The sequence below is a fragment of the Neolamprologus multifasciatus genome, chromosome 15, assembly GCF_963576455.1.
Source record: "Neolamprologus multifasciatus chromosome 15, fNeoMul1.2, whole genome shotgun sequence".
Lineage (NCBI taxonomy): Eukaryota > Metazoa > Chordata > Actinopteri > Cichliformes > Cichlidae > Neolamprologus > Neolamprologus multifasciatus.
The window spans coordinates 3,020,750-3,041,202 of NC_140453.1; the positions used below are offsets into that span (position 1 = coordinate 3,020,750).

The 20,453-nt window shown below is 39.9% G+C and overlaps 1 protein-coding gene across 1 annotated transcript; it reads left to right on the forward strand.

Annotated features, from left to right (window-relative positions):
- The first annotated feature begins 11,291 nt into the window (after positions 1-11,291).
- On the forward strand, positions 11,292-19,618 carry snw1 (SNW domain containing 1). Its single transcript, XM_085133258.1, has 14 exons — positions 11,292-11,423; positions 11,908-12,061; positions 12,196-12,357; positions 12,603-12,698; positions 13,357-13,463; positions 14,362-14,466; positions 14,740-14,809; positions 14,914-14,979; positions 15,075-15,191; positions 15,281-15,422; positions 16,016-16,118; positions 16,832-16,949; positions 17,096-17,259; positions 19,281-19,618. Exons 1-14 carry the CDS (start codon positions 11,410-11,412, stop codon positions 19,471-19,473), a joined length of 1,611 nt encoding a protein of 536 aa, XP_084989384.1. The 5' UTR covers positions 11,292-11,409; the 3' UTR covers positions 19,474-19,618.
- Positions 19,619-20,453: the final 835 nt, after the last annotated feature.

A 20,453-nucleotide genomic window follows, 5' to 3' on the forward strand; every position in this document is an offset into this window, starting at 1 on the left:
GTGTTGATGGGAGCCCATTTCACAAAACCAAGCACCCTAAATGGGGTGTGCACTGTCCAAGTTGGGAAGATGCCAAAAGAGCAGGAAGCGTGGGGGGGGCCGGGGGGGGGGGGGGGGGTATCTGAGTATCTCAGACAGCCCGCCTGCTGATGCAAAGAGGCTCTGACTGGCCGCTGTTGGCTCCCTCTCTCTCTCTCGCTGTCTACTAATGCGTTTCCTGGCACTCGCACAGAACTGCGCACAAGCACGCCTGCTTTAGAAAAAAAAACATGCAGTCGCCCACAAGTATACAGCATCATCTCGCCATTCCAGTGTCTGTCTCTTTCTTATGCAAAACAGATGCAGTGTAGTAGGGCTCAGAGTCGTAGAAACACCTGGAGGCATCTTTGTTCTCACTTGTGATAGTGGATGTGCTCGGATTTGTGTGTGTGTGTGTGTGTCTGTGCAGAACTGATGACCCTTCTCGGGATGGTGCTGACATCTAGTGGCAAATCTGTGAACTGAGGAGTAGATGTGATTTGCTTGACATGGTTCATTCATTATGTAATGAGCCAGTGGGCGAATAAACACGTTTATTTATTCGACCTCGAAATTCATGAAAATCAGAATAAGCAGTCCAAAAGAAAAGAGGACATGATTGATGCAATATACAGTGGGGCAAAAAAGTATTTAGTCAGCCACCGATTGTGCAAGTTCCCCCACTTAAAATGATGACAGAGGTCAGTAATTTGCACCAGAGGTACACTTCAACTGTGAGAGACAGAATGTGAAAAAAAAATCCATGAATTCACATGGTAGGATTTGTAAAGAATTTATTCGTAAATCAGGGTGGAAAATAAGTATTTGGTCAATAACAAAAATACAACTCAATACTTTGTAACATAACCTTTGTTGGCAATAACAGAGGTCAAACGTTTACTATAGGTCTTTACCAGGTTTGCACACACAGTAGCTGGTATTTTGGCCCATTCCTCCATGCAGATCTTCTCAAGAGCAGTGATGTTTTGGGGCTGTCGCCGAGCAACACAGACTTTCAACTCCCGCCACAGATTTTCTATGGGGTTGAGGTCTGGAGACTGGCTAGGCCACTCCAGGACTTTCAAATGCTTCTTACGGAGCCACTCCTTTGTTGCCCGGGCGGTGTGTTTTGGATCATTGTCATGTTGGAAGACCCAGCCTCGTTTCATCTTCAAAGTTCTCACTGATGGAAGGAGGTTTTGGCTCAAAATCTCACGATACTTGGCCCATTCATTCTGTCCTTAACACGGATCAGTCGTCCTGTCCCGTTGGCAGAAAAACAGCCCCATAGCATGATGTTTCCACCCCCATGCTTCACAGTAGGTATGGTGTTCTTGGGATGCAACTCAGTATTCTTCTTCCTCCAAACACGACGAGTTGAGTTTATACCAAAAAGTTCTACTTTGGTTTCATCTGACCACATGACATTCTCCCAATCCTCTGCTGTATCATCCATGTGCTCTCTGGCAAACTTCAGACGGGCCTGGACATGCACTGGCTTCAGCAGCGGAACACGTCTGGCACTGCGGGATTTGATTCCCTGCCGTTGTAGTGTGTTACTGATGGTGACCTTTGTTACTTTGGTCCCAGCTCTCTGCAGGTCATTCACCAGGTCCCCCCGTGTGGTTCTGGGATCTTTGCTCACCGTTCTCATGATCATTTTGACCCCACGGGATGAGATCTTGCGTGGAGCCCCAGATCGAGGGAGATTATCAGTGGTCTTGTATGTCTTCCATTTTCTGATGATTGCTCCCACAGTTGATTTTTTCACACCAAGCTGCTTGCCTATTGTAGATTCACTCTTCCCAGTCTGGTGCAGGTCTACAATTCTTTTCCTGGTGTCCTTCGAAAGCTCTTTGGTCTTGGCCATGGCGGAGTTTGGAGTCTGACTGGTTGAAGCTGTGGACAGGTGTCTTTTATACAGATGATGAGGTCAAACAGGTGCCATTCATACAGGTAACGAGTGGGGGACAGAAAAGCTTCTTAAAGAAGACGTTACAGGTCTGTGAGAGCCAGGGATTTTCCTTGTTTGAGGTGACCAAATACTTATTTTCCACCCTGATTTACGAATAAATTCTTTACAAATCCTACCATGTGAATTCATGGATTTTTTTTTCACATTCTGTCTCTCACAGTTGAAGTGTACCTCTGGTGCAAATTACTGACCTCTGTCATCATTTTAAGTGGGGGAACTTGCACAATCGGTGGCTGACTAAATACTTTTTTGCCCCAATGTATATCTTGGAAAATGTTTGTATTACTCGCTCTTCTATCTAACCGTTGGTAAATAAAATAATAATTCACAACCTCGGGCAGGGATGTGTACATTTGTTAATGTTGTTTACGCCTCCGCTTAAACTACAAGGTCTTCAGCACTGAGTCACCCACTCCTCTGCTAACTTAATCATCCATCCCCTGACCTTATTGTGTCCATCGGCTGAACATGCATATTTTAAAAATAATGGATTCACAAAGACAAATGCGAACAATCAAATATTGTTCTTCTTCCACTTAGTCCGCAGTGCTGCTCCCTTTCTTTTAGATGACAAGCTCCATTGGTTTATTTAGCCCCCGTAAGCTGTGCAAACCCTCTGCCGACCTTATTTGGCCCAGTCTTTTTCTGGAATCCATCCTAATCCTGGCAAAGAGGAGCACTGAGCAGGACTCCACTGCAGGAAGGCCAGTGAGCATTGCCCCTGGCTTTGACAACACAGTAACCCAGGATTTTGCCACTCTTAAAATAACTTAATTTCACTCAGTACCCATCTTCCTTTTTCTTTGCTCCCTCTTTAGTTATATCAGGATTTTTTTTTTTCAATTTTTAAAATCCCATCAGTTTGTAGCTAGAAAAAGAGAACAACATTTTGTGAACATTAAGCACTAATGACCAGTGAGGGATAACGAGCAAGGTGTCCATACCTGTCTAACAGATTTACAGATTCTATTTGTGACAATACGGAAAAACTTACATCCATGTAATTCAAACCGATTCTCTTCATCAAGCAGCCGGAAGAGGGAACAGAAACAGCATCCTCTGTGTAACCTTGTGTGGCAGGTAAATGGAAATAGACACAGACTCGTTTAAGACCATCTTTCTGTATCTAATATCTGAGGTGACACACAGTGACGCTATATGAGATTGTTAGCTCAGGTGGAGGACTGCAGTGCAACAGTGAATAAACAAAGTGCCACGATAGCTTTGCTCGCTTTTGTCAAATGTGCTCCATGGCATGCGGTAAACATCCTCTCGAGTGTGTCAATTTGTATTTGTGCACGCATATTATGCATGCAAATGTGTACTTGTGCGCGTGCATGTGTGGGTGCGTGTACATACACCAGACTTGGAACTGGCAGTCTGGTGACCCACTTTAAGTTGTTTTCATTTTATTCATTCACTCCTCACGAGGAGCTACAAGGCTCCCGTGCGTTCTCTCGGTGTCTCTCTCTTTTTTGAAACGTATTCCTGTTCTCCTCCCAGTATTTACCTCACAATACGTGGGGATCGGGCTTTTCAGGCACTTAGGCTGTGGAACTCCCTGCCGTTGTCTTTACGCTGTCTAGACTTTACTGACTCCTTTAAAAAGCAGCTCAAGACATTTTTATACAAACGGGCTTTTAATTCATTTTAACTTGTATGTCTGATGTTATTGTGAAGCACTTTGTGATTTTTATCTGTGAAATGTGCTATATAAATAAATTTTACTTACTTACTTACTAATAATTGTGACATGAATCATTTTCAGCAGAGGGGAGCTCATCTGTGAGAACAACTCCTCTCCAAAGAATAGAGCGAGGAGAAGACAAATTCTTTTGATTCCCGTATCTCCAGCGAGCAAATTACAAGTACTTCTCATAGCTCGGCGCTCATCGTCCACTTTTGAGTTATCCAGGTATGCTTTTACTGCACCTGTAGTGTGTTTAGAATCATGATCATCCTGAAAAATTAAATCCTTGTCAATCAGAAGCTTTCCAGATGGTGTTTCATGCTGGCTCAAAATCTGATGGCATTTTTCTGTCCTCGTAGTTCCATCAGTTTTGACAAGATCTCCAACACCACTGGCTGAAATGCAACGCTAAACCATGACACACCCTCCTCTTCTTACACATGGCTGTAGATACTTGACACTGTATTTTTCTCCTGACCTCCTCTGTCTAAATGTGGAATGAGCACCCCATCAGACCCATTACCACTGATTTTCCTTTCTTTCCCCTTTAGCACACATTAAATTTTCAGTTTTCAGTTTTATTTGTCATATGCAAGTTAGCACAGGGTCAACATTGCAATGAAATGTGTTTGACGAGCAGCAGTCACTCAGCAGCATGATACAGTAGGAGAAAATATAATAAAATATAATAAAATAAAATAAAATATAAAAATATAAAAATAGTAAGGAGCTAAATATTAGAGAGACATGGTAAAAGAGAAAAGATGACTAAATATATATGTATCTATAAATATAAATATACGTACACTAGTGATTAAATAAGAAAATCTTGAAAAGAAATATGACGGGAGGGTAGATGGGATATTGCACAGGAATGAGCAGCAGAAAATTACAGTATTGCACTTTAAATATAAATATCAATGACAATAAAGTGAAGATAAAATAATCATCTGAAAATGGTCAGGTATAAGGATGTGACTGAAAAAAGGTGAAAAAGAAGCCAATGTCCAAAGAAAAACTTTGAAAGACCTTTGAAAAGCCTGGACAGCTACTGCTTAACATCACTTTAAAAATGACAACCATTATTCTTTGACAGTCTTGCTGTATGGTAATGTTGTGCACTAAAATGTGCATGAAGTTGAAACAATGTAACAAATAATTCTAACAGTTCTTATTTTTATTTTAACAATGTATCAAAACTTGCCTGAGCATGACAGTGATGCTCAGCTGATTGCATGAGAGTTCTAAAAAAACCACAGTTAACATATTACTTTCCTCGTGTACATTAATAATTAAACATTTGTCATTGTTACATCAACACGGTTGGTTTTCCATAAGGAGTCTTTGAACGGATAGGTCATGTTTTTTTAAGCAACAGAAGCCAGCAGCACTAAAAGGAACCTAAAACTTTCATTCAGGAGCCGGGTGGGCAGTGTTTATGATTCTCCTTGATCCAGCAGAGTGATACGTTCAGTATGTATAGACGTGTGGATGAATGATGGATGTATGATGGCTATGTCCATTCATCTTGTGCTCTAGAGTTTAAACATCACTTTTCCCTGGTTGATGTCTCCCTACAGTGACACTGAGGAGCCACGTCGTCATGTATCAGGGCATGCGTCGCCTTCCCCAGCCTCAGACACTACTGCTGCTCTGAGCGTCCACATCGCCAGGAGCTCTGCCACCTCCGTGTTGGCCTGCATCACCTTTTGTCATGACCCCAAATTAAACACAGCCAGGAACATGCGGAAGCGCCCTACTATTATTAGTCTGGCCTCATGATGTAGAAAATGCACGACTGGTTTGCTTTTTCTGTGACCTTAAGTTGAGGAATATATTCCATTAAATGTTGCTCTTCAAACAAAATAGAGAAAAAAATTGAATTATTTGTCATTTTTATTTTTAAATCCCACTGAAGAGATTTGTGCAGCCACTTGTATTTCATTCAACGGCCAGGAATGTGGGATCAATCATTAAAACTACTTATGTGAAAAATGTATCGTGACCACTTCTGTCAGCGTAACCTAAAAACTGAATTCAACCATCCCCCGTCATTCACAAAGAAATGCTGCTTGTCATGCGTCTACAGCACTTCTTAGAAGCTCCCCGGAGGTTTTTCAGTTGAGTGCTGAAACAATGACCTCTCCATCAGTAATCCTGATACAGCATATCCAGGGTGTGCACACAGGATGGTGTAGGGCTCCTCAATGCCAAATGTCAGGCACATTAAATAAAGAGCGAGAGGGAGAAGCACCCAGATGATTGGGTTTATTAAAAGCTTTCTTGTCCCGTACCACAGCCCGATGATTGATCTCCTTTGACGTGTCCTTTTACCCTGTGTCACATTAATAAACTATGTCTCTGCTGAGGGACTGGCAGACTGCCTCACAGGAGAGACACAGAGGAAGGGGAGGAAAGAAAGCTTACAAGCACCTGTGGGGATGTCCCGTATTGCTTTATGGCTGATCATCGTGTCAGAAGGGTTGATTCAAGATATTCATCACATACAATATAACAGCAAACTCTATTATTTTGACATAATCCTACAATTCTTGGGCAAAGCACGTTTTTGAAACAAATGTAAAAAAGTGACCATATAGGCTTAAATGGGAACTAGGACGTGATTGCTTGAGAGTTTCCTTCCAGCTGCTTTGCACAAGATAACGTCAGCTGTTTTTCCTGCTTGTGCTTTTACACTACTTTGTAGAATCAGTGCTTACAAAAACAGAAACATGGAAGTGCAGCTTGGACTGTTGGTGCAAAGGGCTGCAATTTATCAGTGACTTGTCAGTCCATTCAGCAATTTTTATTAAAAGCACTTTAACTAGCATTTTATTTAACACCGCACTTTAGGCATACAGTTGCACACCAATAACTATTTGCACAAAAGAAGTTTATTTGTTAAATATTTATTGAGTAGTTTAATAATTAGCAGGTAACCTTTTGTTCCAGGGCCTGCATAGCTGCTCCTCGTTGAGACGTGTGGTGGTTGCCCTGGAGGGGTAAAGAATTGTTATGGGGAGCAAATAAGGTCTACTGTTTAGTAAAACTTAGGCAAAGGTTTATGTGCGAAGTCTAGAGGTAAAAGTTTTGATGTAAAAAGTCCTCTGTGACCTCTCCAGGCTGTTTGGGCAAATGCTTTCCCGGGAGTCCGGACATCGTTTAAAGGTTACAGGAAAGCCGATGGGTGAAGAGTGTGGGGCAGGGTTTTAATAGTTTTGCAATTTTCATTAGTTTTTATTTTTATTTAGTTTTGACTTCAGATTTTCAATTTTATATCAGTTTTAATTAGTTTTTACCAATTGTTTGCTAGTTTAGTTTAGTTTTTATTTTTTTGAAAATCCTTAGTTTCAGTTATAGTTTTAGTTGTGTTTGCAATAATTAAGTGTAACAAAATCCCAGTTTCATCATATCAGTCATTCTCTTCTGCTTATCTTGGGTATGTTGCTATTCCAGCTACCATACTGCACCCTGGACAGGTCGCCTGTCTGTCGCAGGGCTAACACGCAGAGACAGACAACTCACATTCTCACCTATGGGTTCTTTAAATAAATAAATAAAGGCAGATGAACAACCATTGATACCAGGCAACTATAAAACGTATATCTTGGCCCCAATGAGACTATTAACTCTCGCAGCACCGGGTGTTCGTAATTGTGGTTCAAGTGAATTGATAAACTTTTTGAAGGTAATTGACTCACACAGTTGTGTAGATATCCCCGTCCTGTTGTCTCGGGATGCATCACGCTGCCTTGCCTGGGGTTAGCTTCTGTTTTCTGGGGATGAGGGTTGAGTGTGCTCCCTTACCGTCTCAAGCTAAGCTAGGTTAGCCTTCTTGTGTGAGCTTTTCAAGTGCACTTTAAGGTTTGTGGGATTTTTTCCCTTTAGAAATGTCCCTCATAATTTGTCTGTTTCCACTACAAGACACTTGCTTTATCCAAAACACAGTCATATTCAAAGTAATCCCAAATTGGACTCTGGCGCCTTCTTCTGACTTTTCCTGACATGATTCTGCGCGTGGACGGAGCAGCAACACAGACGACTCGACTAACGTACTGCCACCTGCTGGCATAATGAGACACAGCAAGAAAAAAATCTGGAAACTAAACTTCATTTTCACCCTTGACTCTTGTATGACACGCACACATCAATGAAAACTAAACACATTTTTGTTATAAATTCAGTTAATTTTAGTTAGTTTTGTGAACACTCATTCCAGTTTTAGTTAGTTTTCCTTTTTTTGTTTTTATTTTTATTTCCGTTAACAAAAATGTTTTTTCACTTCTAGTTTTCGTTATTTCGTTAGTTTTCATTAACGATAATAACCTTGGTGTGGGGAACATGTTCTTTTGGTGTTTTTATGATGGTGCTGAGATATATATCATAGTTTTCATTGTTATTAGAAAATGGTAAAATGTATATGTTTATTTATGAAAGTGTGGGTTGTCTATAGATGGTGGAATATTGGAATTTGGTAAACTCACCTGTGAGTAAATAATGGTTTAGTCCTTTAACAGATGAGAGTATTTAAGGCTGCCATTTGTCCTTAGACAGTGTGTGCGCTGTGTTACTGTTGGAAGGCCTGACCTGCCCTTAATTGTCTGTGGAGTTATAACATATGTGGACAAATAAGCACCTCTTGCCTCTGCTATACTCTGCCTCAGCCTTCATCTCCACCTAAATCCAGCCCAAAAGGTTGCTTTGTTACACTTTGCTTCAAAAACAAAATATATTCTAAAAGGGGGGACATCAGGGCTGTGAAACTTTCAAGTATAGTAATGCCATGACAGATGTCAAGGACATGTGTTCTGCCATTTTCAACACTTAGCACAAAAAAGCATCATGAAGCGTCACGTCAATATCATTGACTGTAGGGTATAAAAGATGGAAATAGGCTCCGTGATCTCTGTTATATGTTTAAATACTTGCTAACTTGCGTTTTTGGAGCCAGAAAGGTGCAATTCACCAAAACTGGAGCACAGCAGAAAGCCTTGCAGAAAGCTCCCATCGACAGCCACATGTGTCCGCACCTGCCATTTAGAGCAGCCAAGCTGCTAATGAAGTTGTGAATTTTTTGAATTAAATTAGATAAATTAAAGGGATCAAACATGCAAGAAATACTTGCTTTAAATGTAGGCACTTTATCAGGAGCATCTGTGGGGTTTGATTCGCAGCCAGGAACTGCAGTTTTTGACACGTCTGTGCCGGGTTCATTTTTCAGCCCTTCAGTTTGCTGCTTGGCACGTACGCTCAATACACAATCTCCAAATGCTTTTTGCAGCAAGTTACAATCTGATCTGTCTGCACTTACTGGCTTGCCTGAGACTCCACTGATAGCCGCGAGTATTACTTACAACACCAACTGAAAAAAAACATACAGATGGCTGATAAAGGCAGTGAGTATAGTTTTGTATTTTCACAACAATGTAAATATAACTCCCGCACACTGTCTCACCTACTGCATTAGGACTCTATAAATCTAGCATGCGGGAGGACTTTTTTCTATTCAGTTTGTTACTACGTGATATAGAAAGCCTACTGTCAATTTTTAAGTACATAAAATCAAGAAATAACCACCAAAAATAAAACCATGAACAGCACATCTTGAAGAAACAGATTCTGAGTTCTCTGGTTCTTGTTTTAGGTGGTTAAAAGGGTAGAAAACGAGTCTGAATAATTTCAGTTCCAGAGACCTGAGGAGGCAGAAGCTGGGCTCTACTTCCTGTTACACATCAAAGAAGTGAAAACAATCCTGAGGGAATAGCGTCAAAAACAACAGAGAATTACTTATTTAACAGAGAAAGAGGAATTTTATAGTAGTGTAAAAATTCAGCATAAGTAAACAGATGCACTTCTTGATTAAATAGTTGGCTTGCCATGAGAATGTTATTATCAAACCAGTTCTGGAAAAAAATGATTTGTTTTTACAGAGAATATTGATTGATTGGTAATTTATTTCAACATGTGAACAATATACAAGTACATTTAGAAAAGAAAATAAGAAAGAAAAAATACTATACAAATTACATACAAAAAAAACCCGTTCTGATTAATTTACATGTTGAAAGGGAGTGGGAAGAAGTAAACACTTATTTAATCCCACCCCTTTGCCATAAATTATCAGTTAATATTTAGTCAGCTTCCTTACTGATATAATTTGTAATAAAAATAGTGAACAGATTTCTGATATACTATATACTATAATATCACATCATGAGTTTTTTGTTTGTTTGTTTGTTTTTTAAATAGAGACATTCACTTAATTTAAATATTTTCCTTTTCTTTATAGTTTGAGAAGATCATATTTTTATAACTCTTTTTGAACAGTTTTATGTTTGGACGTTGCTTTAATTCCATATTCAGACTGTTCCACAGTTTCACTCCATGAACAGAAACCAAAAGCCTTTTCTTGTAGTACGTACCTTCATTGTTTTGAAGTTACAAAAATCCCTTAAATTATAACTTACTTCTTTCAAAAAAAACATACTCTGAATATTACCTGGCAGTTCTTTATTTTTTGCTTTGAATAGAATTTGTGCTGTTTGGAATTTCACTAGATCGTCAATTTTCAATATTTCAGACTGCAAAAATAGTGAGTTTGTAACTGTAACTATAACTGTTGTTCCAAATAAAACACTTCTTAAACACTCCTGAAAATAATTCACACTTTTTAAGATTAAGGCAAAAGAAGTTTTAGAGAATGATTCTAACAAAATACTTGCAGAAGAAATCCCCGTGCTATGTTTTAAAAACAAAGTTGTGTCATCAGCAAGTTGATCAATGAGAAATGTTAGTGATAGAAATGCCCTGTAAGTTGCTTGATTTTATATGTGAGCAGAGCAGCTGAGCAACAAGAAGCAAACGATATGGTGAAATTGGACAGCCTTGTCTGATGCCTCGTTGCACATTAAATCTGGCTGATGACCCACGTTTAAGCTTAATAGAGCAGTTGGCATTGTTATATAACTACAAAAAAGGCAAGGCTTTTATGTGAATGATGTAAAAACTGATGTTCAACCGTGTCAAAGGCGTTAAAAAAAATCTAAAACCAGAATATAGCCATTATCTGGAATTAGTTATGACTAATTCAACATATCCAAGATAAGCCTGATATTATTAGAAATATGTCTGTTAGGTAAAAAGACAAATTGCTCTTCATCAGTTATTGACTCTAACACCGGTTTGATTCTCTGTGCAAAGACAAGGGCCACAATTTTGTAATTATTATTTAATAAGCAAATAGGACGCCAGCTGTCTATTAAAATCTTTTTTAGGTTTGGGAATTAGAGTAATTAATCCTTGAGTCATACGCCAGGGTAATGCATCAACTGATATACATTCATAACTGAGGATGAAATAATTTATAGAACTCAGTTGACAAGCTATCTGTCCCATTTGTTATTTTTCAGCCTTCTTATAGATTCCAAAAGGTTGATTCTGTTCATCTGGACAAAGTTACCACAATCAGTTACAACTTCTTCTATTCTTAAATGAGTAATTGTTTTCAATTTTGCATGATACTTTTCTAACTTAAAAGTATGAAGAATTCTGCTCTTCTTTCTCCATCCGTCGTTTCCTAGACCTTACAGATGCCCCTGCCTACTTTCCTCCTATATACTTTGTCCAGAACGTTTCTTGTTTCTAGTGCTTGTCGTCTGTTCTATTCTGCGCATGTCTGTTCTGTCTTCGCGCATGTGCAGTTCATTGCTTAGGAAGAAACGGGAAGATGTCTCTGACGAGGTGAGCTTCACGACAAAGCCTTTTGTAGTTATAAATTGCAAAACTGTTAGGAAATAAGATATCGATTCAACCGATTGGTTTCTGGTGTATAGACTAGGATTAACGTATCACACTGATATTTGTGGTATGTACGCTGTCGTTTCTGTATCTGATTTAGTCGATGCCAACGGCTACGGCTAGCAAGTAAAAATGTCGCGAGTTCCACATTTAGCATAGCTAGCTTATCAGCACGCAGTTGTGGTCATGATATGATGTAGTTCGTTGTGTAGACGTAGTTTAGGCAGCCACGTGTTTAAGTTTGCTTCTTTAACATTTTCTCTTAACTTACCTTGATCATTAGCTATTTGAACTGACACTTACACGCGTGTCTTAATTAACCTCGAAGCTACTTGTTGTCACTAGCGGCTAATGCTAGCCAGGGCTTAGAGCGCCTGTGTTACTGTTCATCACTTTGAGACTTACATGAGGATTCCTGTGTGTTCAGCTTTTTACCGGCGCCGACCCAGCTGTCCCAAGATCAGTTGGAGGCAGAGGAGAAGCTCCGGGCCCAGAAGTCCTACTCTACCGCCCTGGTTGCATCCCGTAGAGAGCCCCCTCCTTATGGACACAGAAAAGGCTGGATACCTCGCTCACTCGAGGTAAAACCTATTGCTAGTATGGGATAATGTTTCTTGTTTGGCTCGCTTATAGTTGGGTCCCTTTTTGTCTAACCTCTACGGTTTGAAGATGAAATCAACCCTGAGTTTTCACTGCAAAATATGTGTTTCTGCAGGACTTTGGAGATGGAGGTGCTTTCCCAGAGATCCATGTGGCTCAGTTTCCTCTGGAGATGGGTAGAAAGAAGAAGACATCAAATGCCCTGGCAGTACAAGTGGACGCAGAAGGAAAGATTAAATATGATGCCATTGCCAGACAAGGACAGGGAAAGGATAAGGTATATGGGCATTTTATCCCTTTGACAGTTAGCAGGAATCCTCTCAATACAATCCAAAGATTTGTCTTTAAATCATAATATAAAAATCAGCAATTCTTTTAAGGCCTGAATAAAACCTCTGTCATGTACATCGCTTTCACACGGCCAGAAAATGACTTTTAGGCTTTAGTTTATTTGCATCTCTGGCTCTGTTTTCATTTTAAAAAGTGGTATTCCTTTATTGGTTTCATTTTGCATGCTTATAGGTGATCTTCAGTAAATACACAGACCTGCTACCAAAGGAAGTTCTCAATGAAGATGCTCCAGGACTACAGAAGCCAGATGAGGAGGCTATACAAGAGGTAAGAGCACGTCGCCCTCAGAATTACTTTAGATGTGAGTGCTCACTTGTCATTTTAGAACCATTTACCAAAGAAGTAAGTAGAATTTTTATATAAAGCCGTCACAACGTGCTTTTCAGAGGTGTCGATGATGTCAAAGAAAAAAATGGACAACGTATATTTTTGTCCCAGTAAAGTTGCTGAGCGAGTGAAACAATTTGTCATAATTAGTTTTGACAACTTTGTATTTAGACTTTTTAAACTTAATTAGTAAGAAGTGTTGGACACCAGGATGACTGCTTATCTTTAAGATTCGTTTTAGTTGTCATTGTGAAATACAAGGTTGTCTAACAAAATTATTGATTCAAGTCTATTTAATCCTCCTGCAAACTAAACCATAAAGACCTAAATGAATAAATAAGTAAAGAAAATAAAAAGACAGTTCAGGCTGTAGTATTTTAGTGTACTTGAGATATTACTGATTCTCAGTAGATCAAAGCCTGCAATTGTTTGAGATTGTTCATCTCCCGATTTTGCACCATGCTCAACCTTCATCAGTTTATGTTGTTTCCAGTCAGGATGCTTTCTTACTACTACATGTTTGAGAAGTACAGTTTCTCTTGTGTCATGTGACTGCTTTTCTTGAATCTGGAATGTAAACATGATCATCCTTTTGTAGCTCACAGAGAAGACCCGTGCAGCCCTGGAGAAGCAGGTGTCTCAAAAAATCGCTGCTGCCATGCCTGTAAGAGCCGCAGACAAACAAGCTCCTGCACAGTACATCAGGTATGTATTAGTTAGAAGATGATCAACACTGCACACAGTCAGGGAGGAGAGTCGGAAAGTTGACTTCCAGTTTCTTTACTGCTCTGTAGTACATGGACCTGAGGCCTTCTTTCAGTTCTACTCCCGTTCTTAGATTCTTTTAACGTGGGTACAACAGCTTTTGGGTATAGCTTATTAACAGTAAGCTAATGATGTACACTAGCTAACATAACTACTCAAGTATAGGAATCAATTCAGATCATCCCCCCAAAATTACCTCTTTGTTAATAATGCAGCTCTCCTCTGGATTCATGTGAATTTCAGCCTACAAAACCAGAGTTTTGCTCTTAGACTGTATTAGTTTAGTTAGTTAGTTATTGATTAATTTCTGATCATCCTAAAGGCTGCAATACAAGAACAGACGGTACTGGTGCAAACAGAATTATGTAGAACCTTAAACACTCATCAATTAGTCTGACTCGTGATTCTGAGAACATGCATAGATCTGTGTATTTCATGCAAGGCAACAACTTGACAAGAAGCTTTTTATTAGAAAAATGTGATGATCAGAGTGGAGCTGATAAAATATATCACTAACTCATGATGTGAAATGGAAGATTAACTTACAATTATCATTCACATTACCTGCACCACTTTGTCAGTTATGTTAATTGTTTATATAAATGGTCAAATGGTGTATCGCTAACTTGTGGGATAGCATTATGTTTTCTCCTTTCATACAGGATGCTGTTTAAAGGGCTATTAAATGAACTATTGAAGTATTTGGAGAATTCAGAAAGCTCTTATTGCTGCCACGCAACTACATGCTTGTATTTTTAGCTTTAACGGATGTCAGTGCGGGTTAGGATAAAGTTTTGTCTGTCTGGCACTTTCCCCTCATCCTCTCCCTCTTTTCAAGGTACACCCCGTCCCAACAGGGAGTGGCGTTTAATTCAGGGGCCAAACAGAGGGTGATCCGCATGGTGGAAATGCAGAAAGACCCCATGGAACCTCCACGTTTTAAGTAAGTAAACATTATCTCCATCATTAATTTATGTCATTTGAAATGTGTTCATTTAACCTTTAATATCTGTTTTGACACTTTAATACATAGTTATGATATCTAGATGTTTATTTTGAAGAATGTGTCCCTTTTATGGGTGTGGTGTTTTGATCACCCTAGAAATTTAAAGTAAGGAGTAAATGAGGACTTCCAAGTAAAATGTGTTAAAAAGTCTTACAGGATTAATTTTTTTAAACATCTAAAATATTTTGCCTGTCATTCTTCGTGCTTCAGAATCAACAAGAAGATTCCTCGCGGACCGCCTTCTCCCCCTGCCCCTGTGATGCATTCTCCAAGCAGAAAGGTAGAGTTGGCTCAAACAGATGTCCGGCTTTCCAGTCATTTTAACGCTGCATCCTAAATCAAGTTGCTTGTGCTATGTTTAATAGTTTCTCAGTTTTGTTACAGATGACGGTCAAGGAGCAGCAAGAGTGGAAGATTCCACCGTGCATCTCCAACTGGAAGAACGCTAAGGTAACGTGACATCTGAAATAGTTATTGGGTCGGTTTTGTTTTTTGTACATGTGTGTGCTCACTTTTTTTTCCTCACTATGCTCGGTTGCGCTCAGGGCTACACCATCCCACTCGACAAACGTCTGGCTGCTGATGGGAGGGGTCTTCAAACGGTTCACATCAATGAAAACTTTGCCAAGCTGGCTGAGGCCCTCTATATTGCTGATAGAAAGGTAACACACGATCGTCAAAGGGGATCTGAAAGGTTGTGCTTTAAAGTGATCGTTCGATGGTTATATTTAAATGCTGATTATGTCTGCAGGCCAGAGAGGCCGTGGAGATGCGAGCTCAGGTAGAGAAGAAGATGGCTCAGAAGGAGAAGGAAAAGAAGGAGGAGAAGCTGAGGGAGCTGGCCCAAATGGCTCGAGATCGCAGGGCAGGGATCAAAAGTCACGGTGACAAAGGTGAGCCCTGAAGATAAGAGGCAGGAATATAAAGTTTATTTAATATTCATGGATGTATCTGTGTGAGGCTTTTCTGAGCAAGTAGAGCGGACTCTGTTATCAGCGCTGTCACCACTTCCAAATCGGGAACATGACCGGCATAAATCATGACAACATTTTTCAGTCTGCCAGTGTTGACAGGACCAGTAAGCTGTGAAATGATGTTCCTGCTTCCCCACTGATAATTCACGTATATTTTTGAGAGGAAAAATCAATGTTTCGTGTCTATTTTCTTCTTCTTTTTTCTTTTTTTTACTCCTTGAATGACTGTTTAGCGACAGCACATTGACTGTGATTATAAAATAGAACTTTTGCTGTGGTAAATGCTTCATCCATCAGCTGTGATTTTGATTCAAATATTCTAAGGTTACTTCTAAAACCTTCTCTTGTTCTCTCTTTCTGCCCCGCCCTGTTCCTCTGCTCTTTTCACCCCACACTTCTGTTGCACCATTTCACCTCATGTGTACCCCTTGCTTCTCTCTTCTTCTTTATTATTCGTTTTTTCTTTGCACCCTGTTCTCTCCCTCTTCCCATCCGTCCATCTCTCGCGGCAGGTGGCGAGGACAGCGAGGCCAGGGAGCGTGACGAGATCCGCCACGACAGAAGGAAAGAGAGGCAGCACGACAGGAACATTTCCAGAGCTGCTCCCGATAAGAGGTGCTGGACACGCACTTTAAACGCACCGCATGTGAACTCAACCACCCTTTCCCTCTAAACACGCACGAATGCCGTCCGCACTGCTGAATCATTCATGGAGCTCGAGCTAATACTGAACAAACACAGCAGGATCCAGCAGCGCGCTCAGGATCCACAGACTGTTTGTGCATGGGGGATGCACCACCAGTGTGCATTTGTGTGTTAAGTCATGTGTTCTGCACGTCAGGTTGTCAGTTGATGGGACTGTGGGTCCCTGGAGGAGGGAAGAAAGTGAAATTCAGAGGAGAGCTCATTACAGTCACAATTCCAGCTGTCAGAAAGCACAGACCATGTTATCTTAAAATTACTTTTCACTTCACTTTGAGATGACTGTTTGCTGAAGGACAATCAAGATGTTAAAGTCACCAAGAACTGAATAAAAAAACTTCACATTTCAATATATATTTAAGCTTTAAGGCCAGGATACAGAGTTTAAGCATTCATGCAAGTTTCTCCCAGCATTTTTCCAATATATTTTGATGTATTATATAACATGACATTGAAATGACACTTTTATTCTCTTTACATTTTTGAAGCTGTAGCACTCACATTATTACAGCACTTTTAAAGAAAGTTAAAGTAAACTTTCTCTAAAGTTTTCCACGAGTCCTTTCTTCTGTCTTGTCTTTGATTTCTGCTGAACATCCCTTTGATTTCGTCTTTCCGCGTCCCAGGTCGAAGCTGCAGAGAGATCAGGACAGGGACGTCAGTGAGCTCATCGCTCTGGGCAAGCCCAACCCTCGTTCCTCCAGCGAGGCGCAATATGACCAGAGACTCTTCAATCAGAGCAAGGTTGGAATGATTCTCACGTTTTTAGTTCCACTCTTCCAGCGTTCACATCTTGGGTTTTTTGCTGTGAAGATAAATGTAGCTGAAAGTTTCAGTTCCAGATCAAACTGGATCTTAGTCTCTTTTTTTTTCCCCCTCTTTCTTTTCAGGGTATGGACAGCGGCTTTGCTGGTGGTGAAGATGAGACGTACAACGTGTATGACCAGCCTTTCCGCAGTGGCAGAGATATGGCCTCCAACATCTACAGGCCCAGCAAGAATATAGACAAAGATGCTTACGCAGATGATTTGGACTCACTCATGCACAACAACAGGTATGAGGACTTTTTTTTCTTTCTTTTTTTTTCTTCAGACGCCGTTATTTGACCTGTTCACCTTTTTAACTGTTCTGGGAAGAAAATGATTACAAAAATGTTCCTTTAAGATAAACATAATGTGTTGACAACACATCCAAAATGTAGAGTGACCCAAGGAAGGACTGAACACAATAAATCAAGAACACCTTGGACTTACTTTATTATATTCATATTCTCATTATGAGGCCATTTCAGAGATATGTTTAATATTAGAGGTGGGAATCACCATACATCCCACGATACGATATTATCACAATACTTAACGCACGATACGATATTATTGCAATTTTTTAAAATATTTTGCGATATTCAGATTCTGTACATAAAGGTAAACTTTATCAATATTCATTTTCTCTAATATCAAAGTCTCACACTCAGTCTTTCTCTCATTTCAGTTTGATTGTTGACAAACTGAACGGTTTGTATTACAGTCTAGTCCAACTTAACTGAATCAACCATCTGGTACAATTATAGCTATTCTGAACTATGCAGTTTATGAAAACTATGCAGCCCCTTCAGCAACTGAAGAATTTGAAAGTAAATTAAAACAAAATATAATTTTACATTAAATAAAAAAGTTTTAAACTTAATTAAAATAAAACATGTCTTAAATTAAAATAAGTAAACTGTCATGTTTATTGCTGCCAAAAGAAAAGTTAAACACATTTGGACAGTGAAGGAATGTCAGGATTCTTGCTCAGAAAAAGGATCAACATGCTCTGAAGTCAGAGCACAAAAACCTTTTTTGTAACAAAGTATCGATTTCTGCTGTCCCTGTATCGATACATTATTAGCAAACAAAATATCACGATGCTACACAGTATCGATTTTTTCCCCACCCCTATTTAATATGTCTAAAAGGGTAAAAAAGCTGAAGTGGTGGTATCTGTGTCAGCTTTATTTGGATGTCGTATTGTTCCAGCAAGTAATTAACAGCATAACTCAGGAACACAGTGACAGATGTGTGATCATACTTCCTCATGTGGTCGGTGAACCTTATTTCAGAGCTTTCTGTCATGGATACAGTTTGGTATTCCAATACGCTCCGTCTGCACAGGACGTGGGTTGCTCATTGTGCATCGTTTGGTGCCGACGGTTTGTTGCTAGCAGACATTCCAGGCTCTGGTTACCTAGATAACTTTGTCATATATATTTTTTTATACCCGGTTGTTAGATTTGTATTGTTTATTGTCATTTATGCTTAGAAATATCTACTCATATATGCTTAGAGTTGTATAATCAGAACTTTGCCTACTTGGTGTTTAATGCTTTTTGCTGTGTAGTTGAATCGTCCTTAACGTTCCAGCGAATAGGTTTATGCTACAAACCTATCACTGGTCATATGTCAGCTAGTGGTATCCTGCCTTCTCATTGGTAATTCCTTCAGTCGCTTGCATTGGGAGTTGATTTTTCTCGGAGCTGGTCAATTCACATCGCCAGCAGTTTTCTCACTTATAATAACTTGAAGTCGTCGCTGTTGTCTTGTTTGAATTTTGCTTTTGAAAATGTGGAATCGAAGCATAGTAACTGTTAATTAGGCTGCTACCAACATGGCTAAGCCTGCGTCCTTTTGCCAAGGGAGTATCTATGTTTTTTTAAATGACAAAGACCTAAAAAATTTCAAAGTTATTCTAATTTTATTTTGAGGCACGAGACAAGCATTCACATGAATCCCAGCAGGAAGTCTCGTCCTTGAGGCAGCAGTGCTACACTCGGCTAGTCGAGCATAGCCTGTCCCATATGTTTAGTCACCAGGTTGTCATTGTGCTTCAGGAATGTTTGGTTGGCCACAGGGTGCGAGACCATTGTGCAAAACAGAATGTTCAAAACAGTTTTTGACTGTCGTACATTTGCTCCGTGATGTTTTCAGGGTCGTTTTCTTCTCATTCAAAATGTTCTGCCCCTTGTCAGTGAGTCTGTTTAAATAACCTGCAGATCAGTAGGGATTGGTAATGAGTTGTTTTCCTGTCCACTTTCAGGTTCGCCCCAGACAAAGAGTTCTCAGGCGCCGACCACGGGCAGAGGCGCGAAGGACCCGTTCAGTTTGAGGAGGATCCCTTCGGTCTGGATAAATTTTTGGAGCAAGCCAAGCAGCACGGCGGCTCTAAGAGGCCATCCACTAGCAACCGCTCCAAGGATGACTACCACGACAAGAAGCGCAGGAAGGAGTGAGAGCAGCTCGGTGCACTTCTCATACAGAGGGGGAGTCGGTGCATCCCCTCAGCGGTTGAGGGGTGTCGTGGTGTACAAGTATCTGTCAGGACTGGACATTAAGATTGATGTCTTCTTTCAGAGTGAAAGAGGGTGTGAGGCTGTGTAAAACGCTTGATTTTTGTTTATTTTTTTGTCTATTAGACTTCATTAACCCATGTTGAGCATTTGTTGTGAGGCAAAGTATGAGTGGGCTCTGCATCTGAAACATTACTCTTTCATTTCACATGTGGCTGGGAATGGTGATAACTGACCCTGGAAAAATGTTAATTTTAGTCACTGTCTGCTTTTGTTTTTATAAACCTGTAATGCTGAAGGTTACAGAATAAACTCAACAGGAATTCCTCAGTATTTACCCCCTTTTTTCTCACTTTCTCCTCACATTCCCTCTTGTTTGTTATGGCAGTGTTTTATTTAAACCCCTCATACATTTGTGAGCACAGTCCCTATTTTATGGCAGATGTGTACAGCAGCTTAAATGTATCTAGAAGATATAAATCCAGCCAAATTTAGAGTTCTTGTACATTACTACCAATGGATTAAATTTCATATCGTGTGTAACTGCTGTGCTTTTTTAATTAGTAAACAAGTTCGACTTGTCTTTCCTTGTCAGTTATTTTTAGTCCGGTTAAGCTTCAGTTATTCTAAACTTTTCCAACATAGTGGGAAGTCCATTAGTTGTGTAATTGGCATAGTTTGTACATAGTAGATTTCCATTATTTTAATCACTTCCTGAGTAATGCAGCCCATTTACATAGATGATTAAATGCCTGAAATGCATTCAGCAAAGCCATCAATTACAGTGTGTGAGTAGTTTTCAGGGCTTTTTCCCCCCCGCTGGAAATTGGCTGTGCGATTTATGTGATGATTAGGCTAAAACTAGTTCAATTAATTACAATTAATTATGATTTATGCAGCCTGACAGTTTTATTTTCCCTGGC

What these genes read in the sequence shown, in the direction of transcription:
- snw1 (XM_085133258.1), top strand. An exon ending in CCAACTGGAAGAACGCTAAG is followed by an intron (nt 14,980 to 15,074) that starts GTAACGTGACAT and finishes GGTTGCGCTCAG; the next exon opens with GGCTACACCATCCCACTCGA. An exon ending in TCTATATTGCTGATAGAAAG is followed by an intron (nt 15,192 to 15,280) that starts GTAACACACGAT and finishes TTATGTCTGCAG; the next exon opens with GCCAGAGAGGCCGTGGAGAT.